This window comes from Alnus glutinosa, chromosome 9 (assembly GCF_958979055.1).
Source record: "Alnus glutinosa chromosome 9, dhAlnGlut1.1, whole genome shotgun sequence".
Taxonomy (NCBI): Eukaryota; Viridiplantae; Streptophyta; class Magnoliopsida; order Fagales; family Betulaceae; genus Alnus; species Alnus glutinosa.
The window spans coordinates 19,847,259-19,867,457 of record NC_084894.1 but is presented as its reverse complement, the minus strand read 5'-3'; the positions used below and the strand labels follow the sequence as shown (position 1 = coordinate 19,867,457).

The following is a 20,199-nucleotide window of genomic DNA, read 5'->3' as shown; positions in this document are numbered from 1 at the left end:
ACCACACCCAACTGAGGATGAAGACGAATTCTTTATCTGCCATTAAAACCCAAAAATCAACATTTCTTTTTTCTTACCCCCCAACAAACAAGCTATGGTGTAACAGATCAAACCTTCTCTTTGCCACAACCATTTGACATGTTGCTCAAAACTGGAGCTGCTTACGAAGATTCTTGCAATTGGTGAAGATAAACTAAAAACACAAGATAACGTTATAGAAACGGTCGATTTCGATCGACAATCAAAAGACAAGTGCTCTTATAAAGTAGTTCGTGTGATTTTGGGAGAAGAGGAAAACTAGGGTTCATCCAAGTTGGGGACAATTTTTTTTTGTGTGTTCGATTTTTTTTTTTTTTTTTTTTTTTTTTTTTTTTTAAGTTTTTAAGTTTTTATGATTTTTTTTTTTTATTTTTATTATTTTCTTAAACCTATATGGCACTGAAACCCTAAGTATCACCTATGAACGTGTGCCACGTGGGTGTCTCATTCGAGTCGGACACAATATGTGAAAAGAAGGACAAGTGTCAGTATTTTATTGAGAGTGACGTGGAGGTCTATTAAAAAAAAATAGATAAAGGACTGACAAAAGTACCAACTAAAAATAGGGCCTAACGCCATATACCACCTTGGAAGCATTTTGTAATCGAAGGGATGATTGAATTTAGAGAAATGATCCTTACACTCATTTCTCACAACAGCCCCACAACAAGCTGATGTGGTTGGTAATATTTTATTACTTTTTTTGATTTGTTTTCTTTCCTTTTTGTAAAAAAATAATAAAATACTACCAGCCACGTCAGCTTGTTGTAGGACTGTTATGAGAAATAAGTGTAAAAATCATTTCTCTTGAATTTAAGGTGTAATAACATGTACCCCTAAACTATTTAACCTTAATTTATATAATCTTATACACATCACACACCAACCCTACCACGAATCACTTGGCCGTGTATCGTAGTTTACCTGGACCGAAAAGCTCTCGTTTGGGGCATTCCTCAAAATCGTCAGTGGCCTACAGAGACTTACCGGACCACGAGGACCTTAATTCGCTGCTCTCCGAGCAACGCCACAAGCTAATGGACGCCGAAGCGCTCGAGTCCGACTTCGACCTCCACCTAGCCTTTTTGCTCCAACTCGAAGAAGCCCTCGCCGACTCCCTTACCGTCCATGTCCATGCCTCCACTTCTACTTCCGCTTCCTCGTCCTCGAATCCAATTCTCGACCCTCAAAACGACGGCGTTCCGGGCTTCGATACCCTCCTAACCGATGTGGTCGCGATGTACGAACAGGAAATCAAGGATCGTAAAGCAAGCGAGACTGAGATGCGCAGAATCAGAGAGGATCTCGACCGTCGGATCCACGACGCTAGGGTCGCGCGCGAGATTCAGAGGATTCCAGAGGAGGAATGGACTGAGTGGGGCAATAACTACGAAAAACCCTTCGGCTCCGGGGAGGGGTCCTCGAATTCGAAGGTCGTGGAGGAGAACGACGACGACGTATTCAAATTGTACACCAAGGGGCTGGTGAGCGAGGAAAGGGTTAGGGGCCAGGAAACCTTTCTGGCGGGGATAGGCGTAGCGATATGCGATCCGAGAGAGAATCTACTATGGGAGGTGAGGAAGCCCTTGGTGGGGAACGGAATGAGCAAGGTCCGCGCGCATGCCATGGCTTTGATCGAAGGGCTTAATGCGGCTCTTGCTTTGGATTTGAAGCGCATCACCTTTTACTGCGACTACTTCCCGCTCTACCAATTTGTGAGTCTCTCTTTGCCTCGCTGGTTTTGGCGTAATATATGTATCGTTTTATGTATGAATTATTATATCTGGCATTGTGTTTATATATGTTGGCGAGATCCAGATAAAAGACCTGGTGAATCTAAAAGTTCAGCCTACGATTATGAGTCCAATAATGTTATATTAACCACTACTCCGACAGCATTTATATGCTCTTCTTGGAGAGGTGGTTACCAGTGAACTGATCAAAGTTTTTTCCATGATGTCTTTTGTATGGATAATTATATGTAAGATTATTGCTTTAGTATGTGTATGGTTTGGAGGTTTATGGAAAGGTTTGGAATTCTTCTAACTGTGGTGTTCATGCAATCCTTTTATTCTCAAAATGTTTCATAATCTTAAATTTTAATATACCTTCTGATTGAGGTTGCTGACATTGTATTTTACAATGCAGGTTAGTGGGAAATGGCCACCAAAGCAGCGCAAGGTTGCATTGCTAGTAAATCAGGTGACTCTTCTTCAGAGAAAATTTAAATATTGCAACCCCAAGTTCGTGGCACGAAATGATATTAAATTTGTGTTTAAACTTGCAAGAGAGGCCATAGTGTCTCAGATTAGCATACCTGCAGAATCTAGCCGTGGCAAGGATCTGAATGAGACTTGTGTAATTTGTTTAGAAGACACTAATGTTAGTAAGATGTTCTCGGTTGATGGCTGCCTGCACCGGTATTGCTTTTCGTGTATGAAACAACATGTAGAGGTGAAGTTACTTAACGGGATGGTGCCCAAATGCCCTCACGAAGACTGTAAATCAGAGCTTCTTGTTGACAGCTGCAAAAAGTTCTTGGCACCTAAGTCAATCGAGATCATGACGCAACGCATAAAGGAAGCTTCAATACTTGTGACAGACAGAATTTATTGCCCATATCCAAGATGCTCAACGTTAATGTCAAAAAGTGATGTTTTTGAATACAACAAAGATTTTGTGGCTGTTGAACGATCTGGAGCCAGGAAATGCATGAAATGTCATGGCCTTTTTTGTGTCAATTGCAAGGTCCCTTGGCACAGTAATATGACATGCCATGCTTATAAACTGTCAAACCCTCATCCTCCTGCAGAAGATGTGAAGCTGAAGTCTCTTGCAACAAGAAATCTGTGGCGCCAATGTGTGAAGTGCAACCATATGATTGAACTTGCTGAAGGTTGCTACCACATGACTTGCAGGTAGTCTATCTTATCCTAGTCAACCTGTGCCCTTATTATAGCTTTTCTTTTTGATATTTAGCCTCTCTATATACTCATTTATCGTTTTATCCATTGAAGGCATATTTGTCTTGTGGGCTTCACTCATTGTTAGTAGCAAAATTTTGTGAGGGAAGAGGAGTATAAGTTTAGGAGGTCACGTACCTCACGCTTTGAGGCCAAGTGAACATGATCTTAATTCCATAACTCGAATCTTTTTCTTTTTGATGAATAATAATAAGTTTTATTGAAGAAAGAGGAAAATCCTCATACATGAAGAGTATACAAGAAAACAAGAGCACCAAAGAACTAGTTGTTATTCAAGAGAAACAAGAACACCGAGAACTAGCTGTTGTTACAATCTAGAAAACAAATCAGATCTACCAAATTCCCTGAAGAGAAGGTAGGAACATGAGCAAGGGCCCAATCCTTGAGAGATCTTAAGAAAGAGGATTTAAGTAGCACATTGGACTCGCGATCCTCAAAGATTCGACGGTTCCTTTCTCTCCAAATGCTTCACATTAAGAGGGCTGTAATAACTTTTCAAATAGCTTCTCTAGGATGTCCATGCCTAAGGAATTTCCAACAATGGAGCAGTTAAGACACGTTACCAGGTGTGACCCAAGAGACCCCAAAGCTGATAAGCACCAAGTGCCAGATATTCACAGAAAACTCACAATGGAGGAGAAGATGATAATAGTTTCCTCATCCTTCTTACAAAGGTAACATCGATTAATCAGCTGAAACCCCCGCCTTCTAAGATTGTCTACCGTGAGGATTATACCCAGAGTTGTGGCCCATAAGAAGAAAGCAATGCGCGGAGGGGCCTTCACCTTCCAAATGCTTTTCCAAGGGAATGAACTAGGCTCTTCATTGTTAGGAGAAGTTAACAGTGTAGTAGCTTTTTGTTGCAAAACCATGTCGGCTCGAAGGAGTCCACACAATGCTATCCGTAGCTCCCGAACATGGGTTCATAGAATATAAAAGAGTTGAGAAAAGAATCCAGAGATTCAATTTTCTAATCATAAACATCTCGCATGAAATTAGGATTCCAAAGGTTGTGTGGATTGGAGTGATTCATTTACTCTGAAACCAAAGCCTCCTTGTTACGAGCTAAGGCAATGAATTTAGGAAAATAACACTTTAGAGCACTATCACCGCACCAATTATCATGCCAGAAAACGGATGCGAAGGCCATCCCCAACGGCATCAATGGATTCATGTAGCCAATTCCTGATAGTTGGGATAAGGTTTCTTGGACGTGTTACTATCATCTTGTTGCTCTAGTATAATTTTTATTTTTTTATTTTTATTTTTTATGAATAATAATTTATTAGAAAGCCTAAGACGCCCACAAGCAGACAAATAGTATACATAAGAGGCTCCAAAACGGGCAAGAAACCCATGTCATCAAACCCAAAAACCTCAAACCTTAAGCCCACAAAACAGAATTAAAAAAAAAAAAAAAAAAAACACCCAAAGACCCTCAACTCCCTTAACACTAGTCAGCATGAACCTTGCCTTTCCCCCGCCTTGAGGATGCACCCTTTGCATCGTAATTGATGGAGCAATCTAAGTTTAAAAGCTCCCTTCTGCGCTTAACCTTTCGAGGGGTAGCCACTGCCTCCACAAACAACTTATGGTCCTGCCCTGGGATAGAAGTCCCTGCCCTCAAAACTGGCCTGGGGAGCCCTTTTGTATTCAACCCAGAGGATGCGAGTGGGTGGGGAAGGGGCCATACTAGAATTAGCCCTACTTGGAGACAAAGCTGCCGGCTGTTGGTTAGAGGTCTTTGTCCTCAATTTCGGCCTAGGAGTCCCAACCAGAGTCTTCTCAGAAGAAATTGAAGAGGCGAGAAGGGGAGAAGCCATACCTGAAACAACCATGCTCAAACCCAAAGCAACCGATGGCCGAGGGTTAAGAAATCCACGCCTAAACAATTTGGAGATCCCCCCTTTGCTGTGTCACGCCAACCCAGAAGGAGAGGAAGAAGAGGTTGAGTCCCGAGAAACCGAAGAAAAAGCCATAACCGATGATGAGCTGGAATCGTTGACGCCACTAGACTTCATCGGAACTTGAACGACCTTCAACAAATCCTCCATCAACACCACTAGCATCCCCGAGACCAGACCAATTGACGGTGAAGCCTCCGGCAAGTCCATTGTTGGCATGACCGGCGTCTCTAGAGCCGGGTCAGAATTGGCCCTAAAAGAGGAATTGGGCTTACAAGCCCGTTTGGAGGCAAACTAGAATTTAGACTTATGATTGGGCTTGTGATCTCTCCTAAAAGTTCCACTAGGCACCCAACCTTGGCCAAATTGAAGCCCAAATTTCACCAACCCAGCCCAAAATGAAGCCATGATCCGGTCCAGTTCTCCAACTACCTTCTTGAAGCTTCCCTTCCACGCCTAGAGGAGAGACAACAACTCCTCCCTGCTTAGAACCCTGTCCCTGTCTTCATTATCTTGAGGAGAAGTAGCTTTAGCACGGCCAGGTCCGTCCTCGCTAAATAGAGTTTGCAAAGAAGTCTCCTCCACTAGAGGTTCAAGAAACCCTAGCCCAGAACCAGAACCGAAGGAGGAGGAGCTCCTATGGCTGTGAAGAAATCCATAATCTTGCTCAACTCCCCAGAAAATCTGCTCCATCCCCGCCCTTCATGACCCTCTGGCAGCAAAATAAACCTTCTCTGGCACCCCTCACCTTGGACTGCCACCTCCAAAAAATGACTAGTTCTATTACCTTCCCTCTTGACGGTGACGACGAAAGAAGCCTCCTGGGTTGTACTTTCGAACTCCTCAGCTCCAGGGTTTCGCAGTGCTTCTTCAATCCTATCGATCAGCCATGCTACATACCTCGCGTTTAAAACGATGACACCAGCATAGCCTGAACGTCTTTCCTATAGTTGAAGCTCCGACCTTCCTGCTTCCACCAAAAAGGTGAAAGCTTTTGCCTCTACGAAGAAACGATGCTCCATACCCAACCTTACACGACCATTTTGGGTGCCATCACCGAAGAAGATAGACACAGATGTAATCCCCTACAGCAAAAACCCCCCCTTCGCGATCTAGACAGAGAGGTTCGAAAAGGCTTAACGGAGCAAAACCCTAGCGTGACGCGCCTCCACTCGCCACCTCTAGGGTGGAGAGAGAAAAAGGGAGGCATGGGATGAGGAGAGAGGCAAGAGAGAAAGAGAGGCAGTAAGCAGATTGAATGGGGAAACTACACTTACACTCCTCAAACTACCATTGAATTTGCAATGTCTCCCCAAATTTTAAAAAGTTGTAATGTCTTCCCCAAACTACCTAGCGCTTACACTTGGCCTCCATTTGTTAGGATTTTTTGTTAAATCCTACGGAACTAGGTTGCGTACGATACACGTGACATAAAATGTCTATTATACCCATTATCGTGTGGAAATACAATTATGCCTTTCAATTAGAAAATGAAAAATAAAAACCTTTTTGGGTCATGGAGACCCACGGCTAAATTGGGGAGACCCACGACTAGGATTGGCAATTTTTGACATGACACGCGAATCCAACACGAACACGACACGAAGTTATAGGGTTTGGGTTTGGGTTCTGGTCATAAACGGGTTAGCCCGTTTATGACACGTTTATAAGTAGGTCAAACGGGCCAACTCGTTCGTAACCCGATTGGCTAAATAGGTTGACCCGCCCAACCCGTTTAGCTAATTTGGAGGTGACCCACTGCTTCGACGCGGGTTTGGAGGTAACCTCCGGCCTGCTGTAGGTGTGGAGGTGAAACCCCCCCCCCCGGGGCCCGGCTTAGCTTGGCTTGGCTTGGCTTGGCCGTGGGTCTAGAGGTGACCCATAACTCTGGCCTTCAAGACCCATGACCATATGTGGATCTCTTGGTACAATTTTTTGTTTTTAAAAAAATTTGATGCAGAGGTATTATTGTCATTTTAAGTCATGTATAGCATGTGACCCATTTTAGTCTAATTTAACATAAAAATCTTAACGGGGGGATTAAGTGTAAGGACTAGGTAATTTGGGAAGACATTGCAACTTTTTTTAATTTGGAAAGATATTGCAAATTGGGAGGTAATTGGAGAGGGTAAGTGTTGTCGTCTGCATATTTAATAGCGATGTACTACTTGGAACAGAAGCCTAATTACAACAATTTTAGTTTTCTATTTTTGGTTTCATTTTTTAATTGATTAATTGCTGCATATACTTTCATTGTGTTTCAGATGTGGGTATGAATTCTGCTATACTTGTGGAGATGAGTGGAAGAACAAACAAGCAACGTGTTCCTGCCCACTCTGGGATGAGGACCAGATTTGGGTTGACCGGGACAGAGACTTCGATGAAGAAGAGGTAGAAGACGAAGATGGCGAGTACTATGACTCTGATTCAGATTATTATTTTTAAATTGATATCTCTCTTCTCTCTCTCTCTCTTCTTTGAAACTGCTTGCCACAAATTCTTTCATTTCTCATATTTTGTTAGGGAGAATGAAAGAATAAATTAAAAAATAGTTAAGAAAAAGCAGTACAGAGGCTTTGGGATGAGGACCAGATTTGGTTTGGCGACGACAGAAACTTCTATGAAGAAGAGGGAGAAGACGATGATAACAACTACTATGGCATTCAGTTATTATTATTATTATTATTATTAAATTGATATCCTCTCTCTCTCTCTCTCTCTCTCTCTCTCTCTCTCTCTCTCTCTCTCTCTCTCTCTCTCATATTTAGAACTAGCCACATTTTTTTGCATTTCTCATATTTTCTTAAGGAGAATGAAATAATGGGTAAGAAAAGCAGCTAGTACAGTTGAATTTGAAGGAGACAACTAAAATTCTACTGTAAAAAGCACCTGATGTTAACTCTAAGAAGGTATATATATCACATCCATTTTCCTAAATTCTTGAGCGAGAGTCTACATTACATCACCAAGCATTGTATCTTTTCACAATATTCAAGCATGGCATTTGAGATATTTTAGTGGCAGTTAAGAGTCATCTTTCTTTTGAAACGCGAAAGCATGACCCTTATCATAAATTTTTCATGATGTGACAGTTTAAATTTTGGATGAGTTAATCTGTATATGATATATCAGTAGTGATTTCTGCATCAGGAGTAAGCACTTGTAAAAACATGTAGCAATTCTCATCACAAAAAGGGTCCATATAGCAGCACTAGAAGTAGCTCACTAAAAGAATGAGTATTTATACGACTTTCATATGTTTATTCGACACTGACAGTACTAAACATGATACATGCTAATCTTATCTTGCACAATCACGAGAGAAATTTCAAGGAATATGAGTCATATGACTGAACTCTCTTCAAAGCAATCATTACTCAAGTGATACAATAATCTTGAATCACGCCACTCAGTCCAAAATATTGATTATATATTTGGTTGCAACTTAAGCCTTGTACTTTCTATTGTACCTAGTAGAAATAAATACACTGTAAAAAAAATAGATTTGATACATCTTTTGCAATCATATAGGTTCTTGCTGAAGTTGCTCCACATGTCTTAACTTTTGAGTTTCCAACATTTTCTTTTCCGGCGGTGAAGCACACTATCAAAGCGATACCCACAATATCTAGAGTCTAAATACCTATCATACTCAAAGAGAGACAGAGAGAGAGAGAGAGAGAGAGAGAGAGAGCTATTTTTTCATATAGCATTTTTTTATACGTTGCAACACTCTAATGCAACACACTGCCAAAAACAGTTTCCACGCAAACTCTCAAAAGCTTTCTCAAGCTTCTTTTATTCACAGTGAAAAAAACATTCTTTTTTTTTATTTTTTATTTTATTGTTTTTATTATAATTACAATACTTAGTGCATAATTATGCACTTCTTGATCTTGTGGAGTAACGTTCAAAGAGAGGGGGATCGAAGGGAGGGTCTCTGTATTGACACACGGTTAAGGTGTTCAAGCTGGAGTTGTACAACCTCAAACATATAATAATAATATCGACTATTATTATAGGACTTTACCTTCTTCTTTCTTGTCTAATCACTGAGAGCATTTTCAGTAATAAAATTTAAAATAACTGTTAAAAAGGTATAACTCCCTACTTTAGTATTTTTTTTTTATATATATATATTCTCTAACAAATTTTCTATTATATTTTTTATTTGCATTTAAATATTATTTTCCTTTTTTTTATTATATTTTCATTTTTCCTGCTTTTCTCTCTCTCACTCTTGCTCACCAGTGGTGAGTCACCACGCTACCCCCTCCCCTAATTTTTCTCATTGCCCAAATGTCCTTTTCCCTGTATGTGTTTGTCTTCCATGTCGAGAGAAATCACAGGAGTGAGTTTTGTTTTCGGATTTGTAGGGAATTTCTTCTTGTTGATTTTCAATGGGATTGATGATTTTCGTTGGTGATAATTTTGGTGGGTTATGGTCACGCAACATCTGAAGTGCAATTATTTCCCTCTCTGTTGAGTTATGGCCAAAATCATCTGCGTGTCCATACTTCGATTCTTTCCCTTTCTCTCTTCATCATCTTCCTCCACCAAAATCATCCACATAGAAAATCTATAACCAAAACACCCAACAACAAAATTAACTCAAACCCAAACACCAAGAAATCTCTAGTTGCTCTTTCCCTCTCTATTCACTGTTCATGTTGGGTGTTTTGGTTTGGGTTAATTTTGTTGTTGGTGTTTTGGTTCTAGATTTTCTGTGTGGATGATTTTGGTGAAGGTAGATGATGAAGAGAGAGGGAAAGAGTGTTACGTGCCCTGTTATTACTCAAGTAAAATTAGCACTTCGAGGGGCTAGTCCTCCACACTCAAGCACTCGGCTCAGATGTTTTAACACTTCCAGGTTTAACTCATAAACACACGGTAGTATGATTAACCTCCCAAAAGATATCCTTCATTTCCACTTCTCTGGTTTAAATCATGTAGCAACAGCAAAGCAATCGGGAACTGCCAGTAATGGCCGAACCCACTACATAATAACTGACCCACTAAGAGTAACTGACCCACTGACCACTAAGTTAACTCTCTACAACCCACTTAGCACGTTCTAGAACACCTTGGAACTGTCTTAGGAAATTAAAGGTAATACAGGAGATTACAACAAGACCCATAAAGATAAGCATAGTGCCTCTAATACCCTTCTGCAGCTGGTGTCCACATCCGATCCTGTTCCTGTAGGAGAACCACGTGGCAGCCATCCAAGGTACCTTGAGCCCTGGTATCAAGGCATCCTTGTCCGAACCATACACCCAGCTCCCTTAGTCGGATGCATAACACAGCCCCTTTCATCAAAGGACCTTGCCCACAAGGTCCGAAAATCTCCCCTGAAGTACTTCAAGATCCTCCCATGTTGCATCCTCTTCCGTAGCTCCAGCCCATTGGATGAGCACTTCCGCACCGGCACGGTTCCCTTTTTTCATCAATCTCCTGGTAAGTATCTTCTCTGGTTTGGCTGTTAGGGTCCCTTTTGGGGTTAGGGTCGGTAGGGTCACCAGGAGAATGGTTTGTGTTCCGAGTTGTTTTTTGAGAAGAGAAACATGGAATACAGGGTAGATTTGTGAACTTTGGGGTAGATCCAGCTTGTAGGCGACCTGTCCGATTCTCTGAATGACCTGAAAAGGTCCATAATACCGTGGGGAGAGCTTTAGGTTACGTCGGATAGACACCGACATCTGTCTGTAAGGTCGAAGACGGAGATAGACCCAATCTCTAATTTCAAACTCACGGGAAGTGCGATGTCTGTCAGCGTAGACTTTCAGCCTATCTTGCGCATCCTGTAAGTTCTCCCTGATCAAAGAAAGAATGAACTCTCTTGTCTTTAGGGTTTCCTCAATCGCCTGAACACTAGTAGTTCCAGGTTCGTAAGGTAAGAGCCGTGGAAGAGAAAAACCGTAAACCGCCTCAAAAGGGGTGATTTTTGTAGAAGAGTGTTCTGAGGTATTGTAAGACCATTCGGCCAATGAAAGCCATTTTAGCCAATCATTCGGTTAGTCACCTATAAAACTTCTGAGATACCCTTCCAACCCTTTGTTCATAATCTCTGTTTGCCCATTTGTCTGTGGGTGGTAAGCTGAACTCAAGAGGAGATCGGTACCACTTAGACGGAATAGATCCTTCTAAAAGTTGCTTGTAAAGATTCTGTCTCTGTCACTGACTATGGATTTGGGTAATCCATGGAGCTTGAAAATTTGGTCGAGAAAGAGATGAGCTACTATTCCAGTTGTGTATGGGTGAGTTAGGGGTATGAAGTGGGCATATTTGCTGAGTCTGTCGATGACCACCATTATCACATCCTTTCCTTGCAAAATTGACAATCCCCCTATGAAGTCCATACTGACTTCTGTCCATACCTGAGAAGGAATGGGGAGTGGTTGTAATAACCCTACTGGATGGATGTTCTCCACTTTGTTCCTTTGGCATATGTCACATCCCCGGATGTAGCTGCGGATATCTTTCTTCATTCCAGGCCAGTAGAACTCCCTCTTCACCTTTGAATAGGTCTTTTGGTTCCCCATGTGACAAGCTAATGGACTGCTGTGAAACTGGTGCAGGATTGGCACCAAGGAGCCCAAATGTAGTCTCCCCTTGTAGAAGATGAGTCCATTCTGCAAGTTGAATTTGGCTGGGTTGAGGGCTCCTTCCTGGACTTGCTGGAGTAGCTCCTGTAACATGGGATCTTCTGGATAAGTCTTTCTAAGCTCTTCTAACCAGTCTGCGCTAATTGTGCTAATTGCTTACAATTGTGATTGGGATATGTCTGATTGATTTGCTGCCTCTGTTTCTCTATTTATCTATGGCTCTGCCGATTTAGACTGCGCTGTGGCCTTTGTTTCTGGTTTAGCATTTTCTGCATCAGCATCAGCATCTGTTTCTGCTACTAATTATGCATGAGTACCTGCTTCATTATCTGTTTCATCCATAGGTCCTGCATCACTAGCTTTTATTTCCCTAAACGGTACCCTAGATAGGGCATCTGCAGCTTTGTTCTCCCTCCCTCTTTTGTATTCTACAGTGAAGTCATATCCTAAGAGCTTAGAGACCCATTTCTGCTGGGTGGGTGTTCCTATTCTCTGCTTTAGTAGATATTTAAGGGCATGTTGATCAGTATGAACTACAAAAGCCTGCCTTAATAAATAATGCATCCACTTCCTAACTACCATAACCAATGCCAACAATTATTTTTCATACGTTGATAAGAATAAGCTTTTCCCTTTCAACCCTTGGCTTAAATATGCTAGAGGTCTCCCCTCCTGCATTAACACCGCTCCTATACTCGCCTCTGAAGCATCACATTTTCAACTAGGAATCTTTTAGTAAAATCTGGTGAACCCAACACTGGTGGGGTGGACATTAATTCATTAAGACTTCGAAAAGCCTCTTCAGCACTAGCATTCCATCCGAAGGAATTTTTCTTCAAAAGTGTCGTTAAGGGTGCTGCCACTCCTCCATAGCCCTTAACAAACTTTCTATAATACCCAGTCAGACCCAAAAATCCTCTCAAGGCCTTGGGAATTCGAGGGTTTGGCCAATTCTTCATAGCCACAATCTTAGCAGGGTCAGCCTTCACTCCTTCTGACAGAACACGGCCTAAGTAATCTACCTCCAAACTCCCAAATTTACATTTTGAGGCCTTGGCATATAACTGATGTTCCTTTGAAACCTCAAGTACAAACCTTAAATGCTTTAGATGTTCCTTAAGGTTCAGACTATAAACTAAGATATCGTCAAAGAAAACTAAAACAAATTTTCTAAGATAGGGTTGAAATACCTCGTTCATCAATCCTTGGAAAGTAGACGGTGCATTGGTTAAGCCGAAGGGCATTACTAGAAATTCGTAGTGCCCTTCATGTGTCCGGAAGGTAGTCTTGGGCATATCCTCGGGTTTCATCTGGATTTGGTGATAACTGGACCGTAGGTCCAATTTAGAAAATATCACTGCCCCATGTAACTCATCCAGCAGTTCATCTATATTGGGGATAGGATATTTATCCTTAATGGTGTCTCGGTTGAGCGCCCTGTAGTCCACGCACATCCTCCAACTCCCATCCACCTTCCTCACAAGTAACACCGGCGATGAGTACAGACTTTGGCTGGGACGAATGACTCTCGAACTCAGCATCTCTTGGACTAACTTCTCAATTTCCCCCTTTTGATAGTAAGGATAGCGATAAGGCCTCACACACGTAGGTTTAGCCTCATCCTTAAGGAGAATTTGGTGGTCATGGCTCCTGGACGGTGGTAGTTCTTCTGGCTCCTTAAAAACCTCCGGGTACCCTTCAATAAGCTGCTGGACAGCCAGGTGTAACATGGTCCTGGGCTGATCTGCTGTAATCTCCATAAGCTGTACCCACACACCTTTGCAGCTGGCTCCCGTGGACTTGGGCATTGTCTCTCTCGCATCCAGCAATTCAGGGGTTGGTGACATCCCTTGCAAGGTTACTTTTTGATGGTTATAGGGAAATTTCATGGTGAGGGTCCCGAAATCCCATAGAATAGGTCCGAGACACCTCAGCCAGTCAACTCCTAGGACCACATCACAACCCCCCAGAGTTAGGAGGTGTAGAGTAGCCGAAAATTTACAACCCTGTAGTAGAATGGACACTGCCTTACATTGACCTTGGCAAGAAAGGGTAGCCCCATCCGCTACCATCACTATCAGCTGTCCCTTTTCATCAGCTGGGAGTTGGGCTTTTCTGGCTACATTGGGATCCACAAAACTGTGGGTACTTCCGGTATCAATTAGAATAACCACTTCCACCGAACCAATGCTTCCCATCAACCTCATTGTGCGGGGAGTTGGAGTTCCTGCTAAGGCATGTAAGGAGATGCCGAGCAACTCACCCTCTTCCGCTTCACCTGGAGCTTGTACTCCCTGGAATTCCAGCAACTCTTCCTCCACTGTTTCTTCCTTCTCTTCCCACTCCATTCCTTCCAAAACAAGCAACCTTGGTTTATTGCACTTATGCCCAGCTTGATATTTCTCATCACAGTAATAGCACAATCCTTTCTCCCTTCTCTCCTGCATTTGACTAGGAGAAATCCTCCTCATGGGTAGGGTAGGTTTTCGAATGGTGTTTCCGGAGTAAGGATAGGTAGTGTTTCGGTTTGGGTAGGGGTTGGAAAACTGATTGTTGGCTGGTTGGTTATGGGTAGGTTTGTTGGTATAAGATGGGGTGGGCAATCTCGGGTAGAATGAGTTGGAAGACCAATTTTGGGACTTGGAATTTCGGTTTCTTCTACAAATTTCATGTTCTTGTAAGCAGGCCAACCCAAAAGCATTTGGGAGGGTCGTGGGTTTGAGCATAGTTACCATAATCCTCACCTCCTCCTTGAGTCCGCTGACGAAAGAGCTCACCCGAAAATACTCTATCAAACCTGGAATTCTGTTGGACAGTACCTCAAACTGGGACTGGTACTCATCCACAGTCGAAGTTTGCTGCAATTTTGTAAATGCTCCTACGGGGTCATCATAGTCTGAAGGTGCGAACCTGATTTTCAGAGCCACTACAAATTCCTCCCAGCTCCGAATTGACCCTGACTCCATTAGCCAGTTACATCACTGCAAAGCCTTCCCTTCCATGTGGAAATAGGCTATTGGGACCCTCTGATTGTCTGGTACTTGCCCATATACAAAGAATTGATGGGCCTTTAGAACCCAATTAGTTGGGTCGTTTCCGTCAAACTTGGGGAAGTCCAAGTTGACCGATCTGGGATTAATTCCTGCTCCCTCAGGGGTTGATGGAATAAAAGAACCACTTTATCCCAATATGACTCCTTCTCCTCCCGTGATTGGAGGTATGCTGGGGCTCTTTTCCCCACTTGTTTCTCCCTGTACCATCACCCCTCCAGGATTCTGTTTGGGTGCTTTAATTGCCAATACTTCCATAATCACATGCAAATTCTCCTTCGTTCGGCTTTGAAATGCCTTGTTGTCTGCTTGAAGGTTGTTGATAGTTTCCTATTGTGTGTTGACGGAATCAGAAAGTTGGGTTAACTTTTGACTTTGTGTGCTGAAGGAATCAAAAAGTTGGGTTAACTTCTGACTCTCAGCTCTGCATTCCTCTCTCAGCTTGGTGAGAGCCTCCGCCAGTTGAGATGTACGAGTACCTTCGGCCATGGTCGCAGGAACGCGGCTCTGATACCACTTGTTACGTATCCTGTTATTATTTAAGTAAAATTAGGAGTTCGAGGGACTAGTCCTCCACACTCAAGCACTCGGCTCAGATGTTTTAACACTTCCAGGTTTAACTAATAAACACACGGTAGTATGATTAACCTCCCAACAGATATCCTTCATTTCCACTTCTCTGGTATAAATCATGTAGCAACAACAAAGCAATCGGGAACTGCCAGTAATGGCCGAACCCACTACATAATAACTGACCCACTAAGATTAACCGACCCAACTGACCCACTAAGATTAACTAACCCACTGACCACTAAGTTAACTCTCTACAACCCACTTAGCACGTTCCAGAATACCCTGGAACTGTATTAGGAAATTAAAGGTAATACAGGAAATTACAACAAGACCCATACAGATAAACATAGTGACTCTAATACCCTTCTGCAACTGGTGTCCACATCCGATCTAGTTCCTATAGGAGAACCACGTGGCAGCCATCCAAGGTACCTTAAGCCCTGGTATCAAGGCATCCTTGTCCGAAACATACACCCAGCTCCCTCACTCGGATGCATAACAAAGAGCGACCAGAGAGAAGAGAGATCGAGAGAGGAAAGAGAAGGCGGAGAGAGGTGAGGGAGAGGGATGCGGCCGTAAAGGTGTACATGTGTGTGGTTATTAAACGAAAATAACCAGTAACCGCTAATAACCGGCAACAACCGCTAACCGGAAAAACTGAAAAAACCGAAAATAACCGCAACCGGATAACCAGGTACCCGGTTGCAGTTACCGGTTATTGCAGTTTAAAAAACCGGTTAATAACCGGGTAACCGCAACCGGTTTTTATTATTCTATATAATTATAATATATATATATATATATATATATATATATATATATATATATATATATATATATATATATATATATATATATATATATATATATATTACTAGTGGTGTTTAACTCACGGTGTGTGGATTGTCTACTTGTTACATTTTCTTCTAGTCAAAATCCGATACCCAAAATAATAGAACCCATGTGTTTAGGAAAAAATCTGATTTTTTGAACGTCGTTTTCTCTTTTTGTTTTCACTTGTATTAAATTTAACTCTCTTTTCTTTAGTCTTTGCTAAGAAATAAACTGAAACTCCTTCCCCTTTATCCTAATCTGTCAAAAAAAAAAAACTGAAACCCCCTATAAGCTCCAACGCCACCATTGTTTTTTCTCTATCTCTCTCGCTCTTTGCCAGTAAGTCCTTTGCACTTGATCTTCTTCTTGTTCTTGCCGTGGCTGTCTGACTGTGAAGAGATATACTAATAAAAAAGAATGACCCAAGCTTATTGTTTATTTGGTAGTGTTGAAGATACAGTTAAATTATGAAGAGCAAAACAACTCGAGACCTAGTACAACTAGCACTCTGATGCAAGTAAGTTAGCCAAATATTGGATTTTTTTAAAATTGAAAAATTCAACGATAAAAAAAAATTGGCGGTTGATAAAAACCGCAACCGATAAGCCGATTGCAGTTGCGGTTGTTAAAATAGGAATAACCGGAGACCCCGGTTGCGATAGCGGTTATGAGCAAATAACCGTTACCTCAACCAGTTGTACACCCTTAGATGCGGTTCAATGAAGAGAGAGAGGGATGCGGGTGGAGTGACAGAGAGGGCGAGAGAAAATATTAATAAAACAAAGTGTAAACAATAGAACAGTGAAATATGCAACATTGCCTATTTATAATTCATGTTGGTAAAAAAATTTATAATGACTAGTCTGTTGGTGTGAAAAAGAAAAAGGCTCAAAATAGTTAAATTTGACTATTTTAAAGGTTTTAGAGGAAATGCTAGCGCTCTTAGGGGAAAATGTTACAAATAGTAGACGCACCCGTCATTAACCTCTGTGAAAATGTCAGGTATGTCTATTGCTCTTTATCTTACAGACGGAACACTCCAACGACCCAAAGGAAGCAAAAGGACTTAGATGTCGGGCAACCCATTACCTCTTACAAGGAGGGGTCTTGTACAAGATGAGCTTCGTGCACCCTATTCTCTGATCCCTGTCAGCCGCTGTAGCTGACTACATCCTCAGAGAAATCCACGAAGATGTCTACGGAAACCACTCAGGTGGGTGATCTTTGGCACGGAAAGCACTCCATGTCGGGTATTAGTGGCCCACCATGACCAAAGACGCACAAAATATGGTGAAGACTTGTAAGAAATGTCAGCAGTTATCAAACGTCCCACGGAGTCTGCCGAAAGAACTAACCCTGATACTCCCTGCTTGGCCTTTCGCTCAGTAGGGTGTCAACTTCGTAGGACCTCTCCCACCCGGAAAAGGTCAGGTAAAGTTCGCTGTAGTGGCGGTTGATTATGTTACCAAATGGGTGAAAGCTAAGGCCCTAGCCACAATCACATAGAAAAACATTGAGCGCTTCCTAGCTATGGTAGTCTGTAGTATGTAGATTCGGGATACCACACCATATTCTTCGGCAACGGTAAGCAGTTCGACAACCAGGCCTTCCGAGATTGCTGCGCGCAATTGAAGACAATAAAACTACTATTTGTCTCCAGCGCACCTCAGGCTAACAGACAGGTTGAGAGAACAAACAAAACCATTTTCAAAGTTATAAAAGCTAGACTTGATCAGGCCAAAGGGCTCTGGGCAAATGAACTCCCGGAAGTACTCTGGGTGTATAGAACCACTGTAAGGACGCCCACAGGGGAGACCCCTTCTCTCTGGCTTTCGGGAGTGAAGCAATGATGCCGATCGAAATTGGACTTCCTAATTACAGAGCAAAACCCCCAGGCTTGAGTTTCCCATGCCTGGGGAACAACTGGACCTCTTTTGTGAATCTTTTACTCTCATTCCCGTTGAGCCATACCTGTGGCCCAAGGGAATTGGGGCGACTGGAATGGATCTTTTACTCTCATTCCCATTGTCCAACATCTGTGGCCCAAGGGAATGGGGTCCTTTTGGAATTGATCTTTTACTCTCATTCACATTGGCCCGCACCTATGGCCCAAGAGAAGGGGAGGCTATTAAAATAAATCTTTTACTCTCATTCACATTGGCATGCACCTATGGCCCAAGGGAAAGGGAAGCTATTAGAATAGATATTTTACTCTCATTCTCATTGGCCTACACCTGCAGTCCAAAGGAATGGAGGGTTGCTGGGATCCCGCACTTGTGGCCCAAGGGAATGGGCGGCTGCTGGAATGAATCTTTTACTCTCATTCTCATTGACCCACACCTGTGGCTCAAGAAAATGGGAGGCTGCTGAAATGGAGAAACTCCACCTTTTGAGGGCCCAGGCCCAAACTCGATGGTTCCCCCCAACTCAAAGGCCTTGCTGTCACAGCCTGACCAAACACAGCACTCGCAAAGGCCCAAGAGGCCCAGACCTAGAACAGCCCCAAAATTAGACGTGCTGAACACGACCCAAATGAATACCACCAAAGATTGCATAATGCTATAATATCACGCTAGAAAATGGAATAATCCCGTAAGGAAAGGATCCATAAGATTATAACGTTAGAGAAGGAAATTACTCAGCTTCAACAGGAGATTACACTTCATTAGGGAAAAACCCAATGGTTTACCCCAGAACCAGCTCCCTGAGTTGAAGAGGATCAGTTGGATATGGAAAGCATTGAAGATGTCATGACCAATCTGGCCGAGAATCACTCCTCCAGACGTAAAGGGTTTGTTCTACAAAAACCCCCAAGCAGAACACCAAGAGGTAACCTCCTCTAAGATATCTGAATACTCTCTTTAGCTCTTGCTTGTTCTTACATTTTGTGGTCATTGTTCATTGTGCTTTGTTTCTGATCATTTCTTCTATTCTTTTACTGACTTTAGCATCGAAAGTGATATCGTCGTCATCCCCCTTTTGCATGACTTTTATCTATCATGTAGAATCTCGAGATAACCGACTGCTAGGCATGACAATTGCATTAACACCATCAAATTATTAGAAAGATGACCACAAATTTATTAAAAAAAATGGATAATTACACCATTAGGCCTTGGAGTTGGCCTAAATTACAAATCACTCCATGTGGTTCAAAAAGTTCATAAAGGGTCCTTGTGGTAAACTATAATTACAAATCACTCCTTGAACTCGTTTTCCATCCACCAAGTTAACAGAATCCGTTAGTTTGCCACGTCATACCCAATAAGAAATCAACATGTGTCCATCACAATAAAAATATAAATAAATAAAACTTAAAAATTATTATTATGTTTTTTTTTAAATAAAAAATAAAAAATAGTGAAGGGGTGGCTGCGCGCCACCCCCCGGTGCCAAGGTGGCCTTCGGGACACCCCTAGTTGCCTTTGAGGGTGGCAGGGTGGCCACTAGGGGTGGCTGCCCAACCGATAGCCATCCCTTCACTATTTTCTATTTTTTAAAAAATAAATAATAATAATAATAATTTTTAAGTTTTATTTATATTTTTTTTAATATATATATATTATTGTAATGGACACATGTTGATTTCCTACTGGATATGAGGTGGCAAACTAACGAAATCTATTCACTTGGTGGACGGAAAACGTGTTCAGGAAATGATTCGTAAATATAGTTTACCACAAAGACCCTTCATGAACATTTTGTACCACATGAAGTGATTCGTAATTTAGGCCAATCCCAGAAATCAGTAGTGGAATTATCCAAAAAGAAAAAAGAAAATATATATATATATATATAACGTATTGAACTGATATTTTAATTGAATGAATGCACAAAGTCAATGCTCGGCAAGTTTCTACGGTTGTATCCGCATCGTATTGTTCAAGTACTTCTTTGGCAGCTATTGAAAACCCAAACAGTTTTGAACTTGGATATTATCGCAGTGCCGCAATCCACTCTCCAATCTCTCCTCATTCTCTCTAAAAACCATTTTCTCTAAAAAAAAACCAACCGTCTCAGTCCCATGGGTGGAGAGCTTCCCTCTCCCTCCTCTCTCTTTTTTTTTTTTTTTTTCTCTTTTCTCCTTCTCCCTTCTCCTTTCTCCACTCTGCTAACGCCTCTATTCAGTCCTGTATTTTGCTGGAGCTTGCTTTAACCCTATCTTCTTCAACACAGCTAGTACCGATCTCCGCCTTATACCTCCACAGTG

The 20,199-nt window shown here is 42.1% G+C and overlaps 2 protein-coding genes across 2 annotated transcripts; one reads left to right on the top strand and one right to left on the bottom strand.

Annotated features, from left to right (window-relative positions):
• Nucleotides 1-932: 932 nt before the first annotated feature.
• Nucleotides 933-7,629, top strand: LOC133877578 (E3 ubiquitin-protein ligase RSL1-like; the record flags this gene model as incomplete). Its single annotated transcript, XM_062315938.1, has 3 exons — nt 933-1,754; nt 2,188-2,957; nt 7,192-7,629. Coding segments are annotated over 3 exons (1,773 nt in total), but the record flags the coding sequence as incomplete, so codon positions are not given.
• A 4,592-nt stretch (nt 7,630-12,221) lies between these two features.
• Nucleotides 12,222-14,498, bottom strand: LOC133876822 (uncharacterized). The gene has a single exon (XM_062315064.1). The coding sequence runs from the start codon at nt 14,496-14,498 to the stop codon at nt 12,222-12,224; it is 2,277 nt and encodes a 758-aa protein (XP_062171048.1).
• Nucleotides 14,499-20,199: the final 5,701 nt, after the last annotated feature.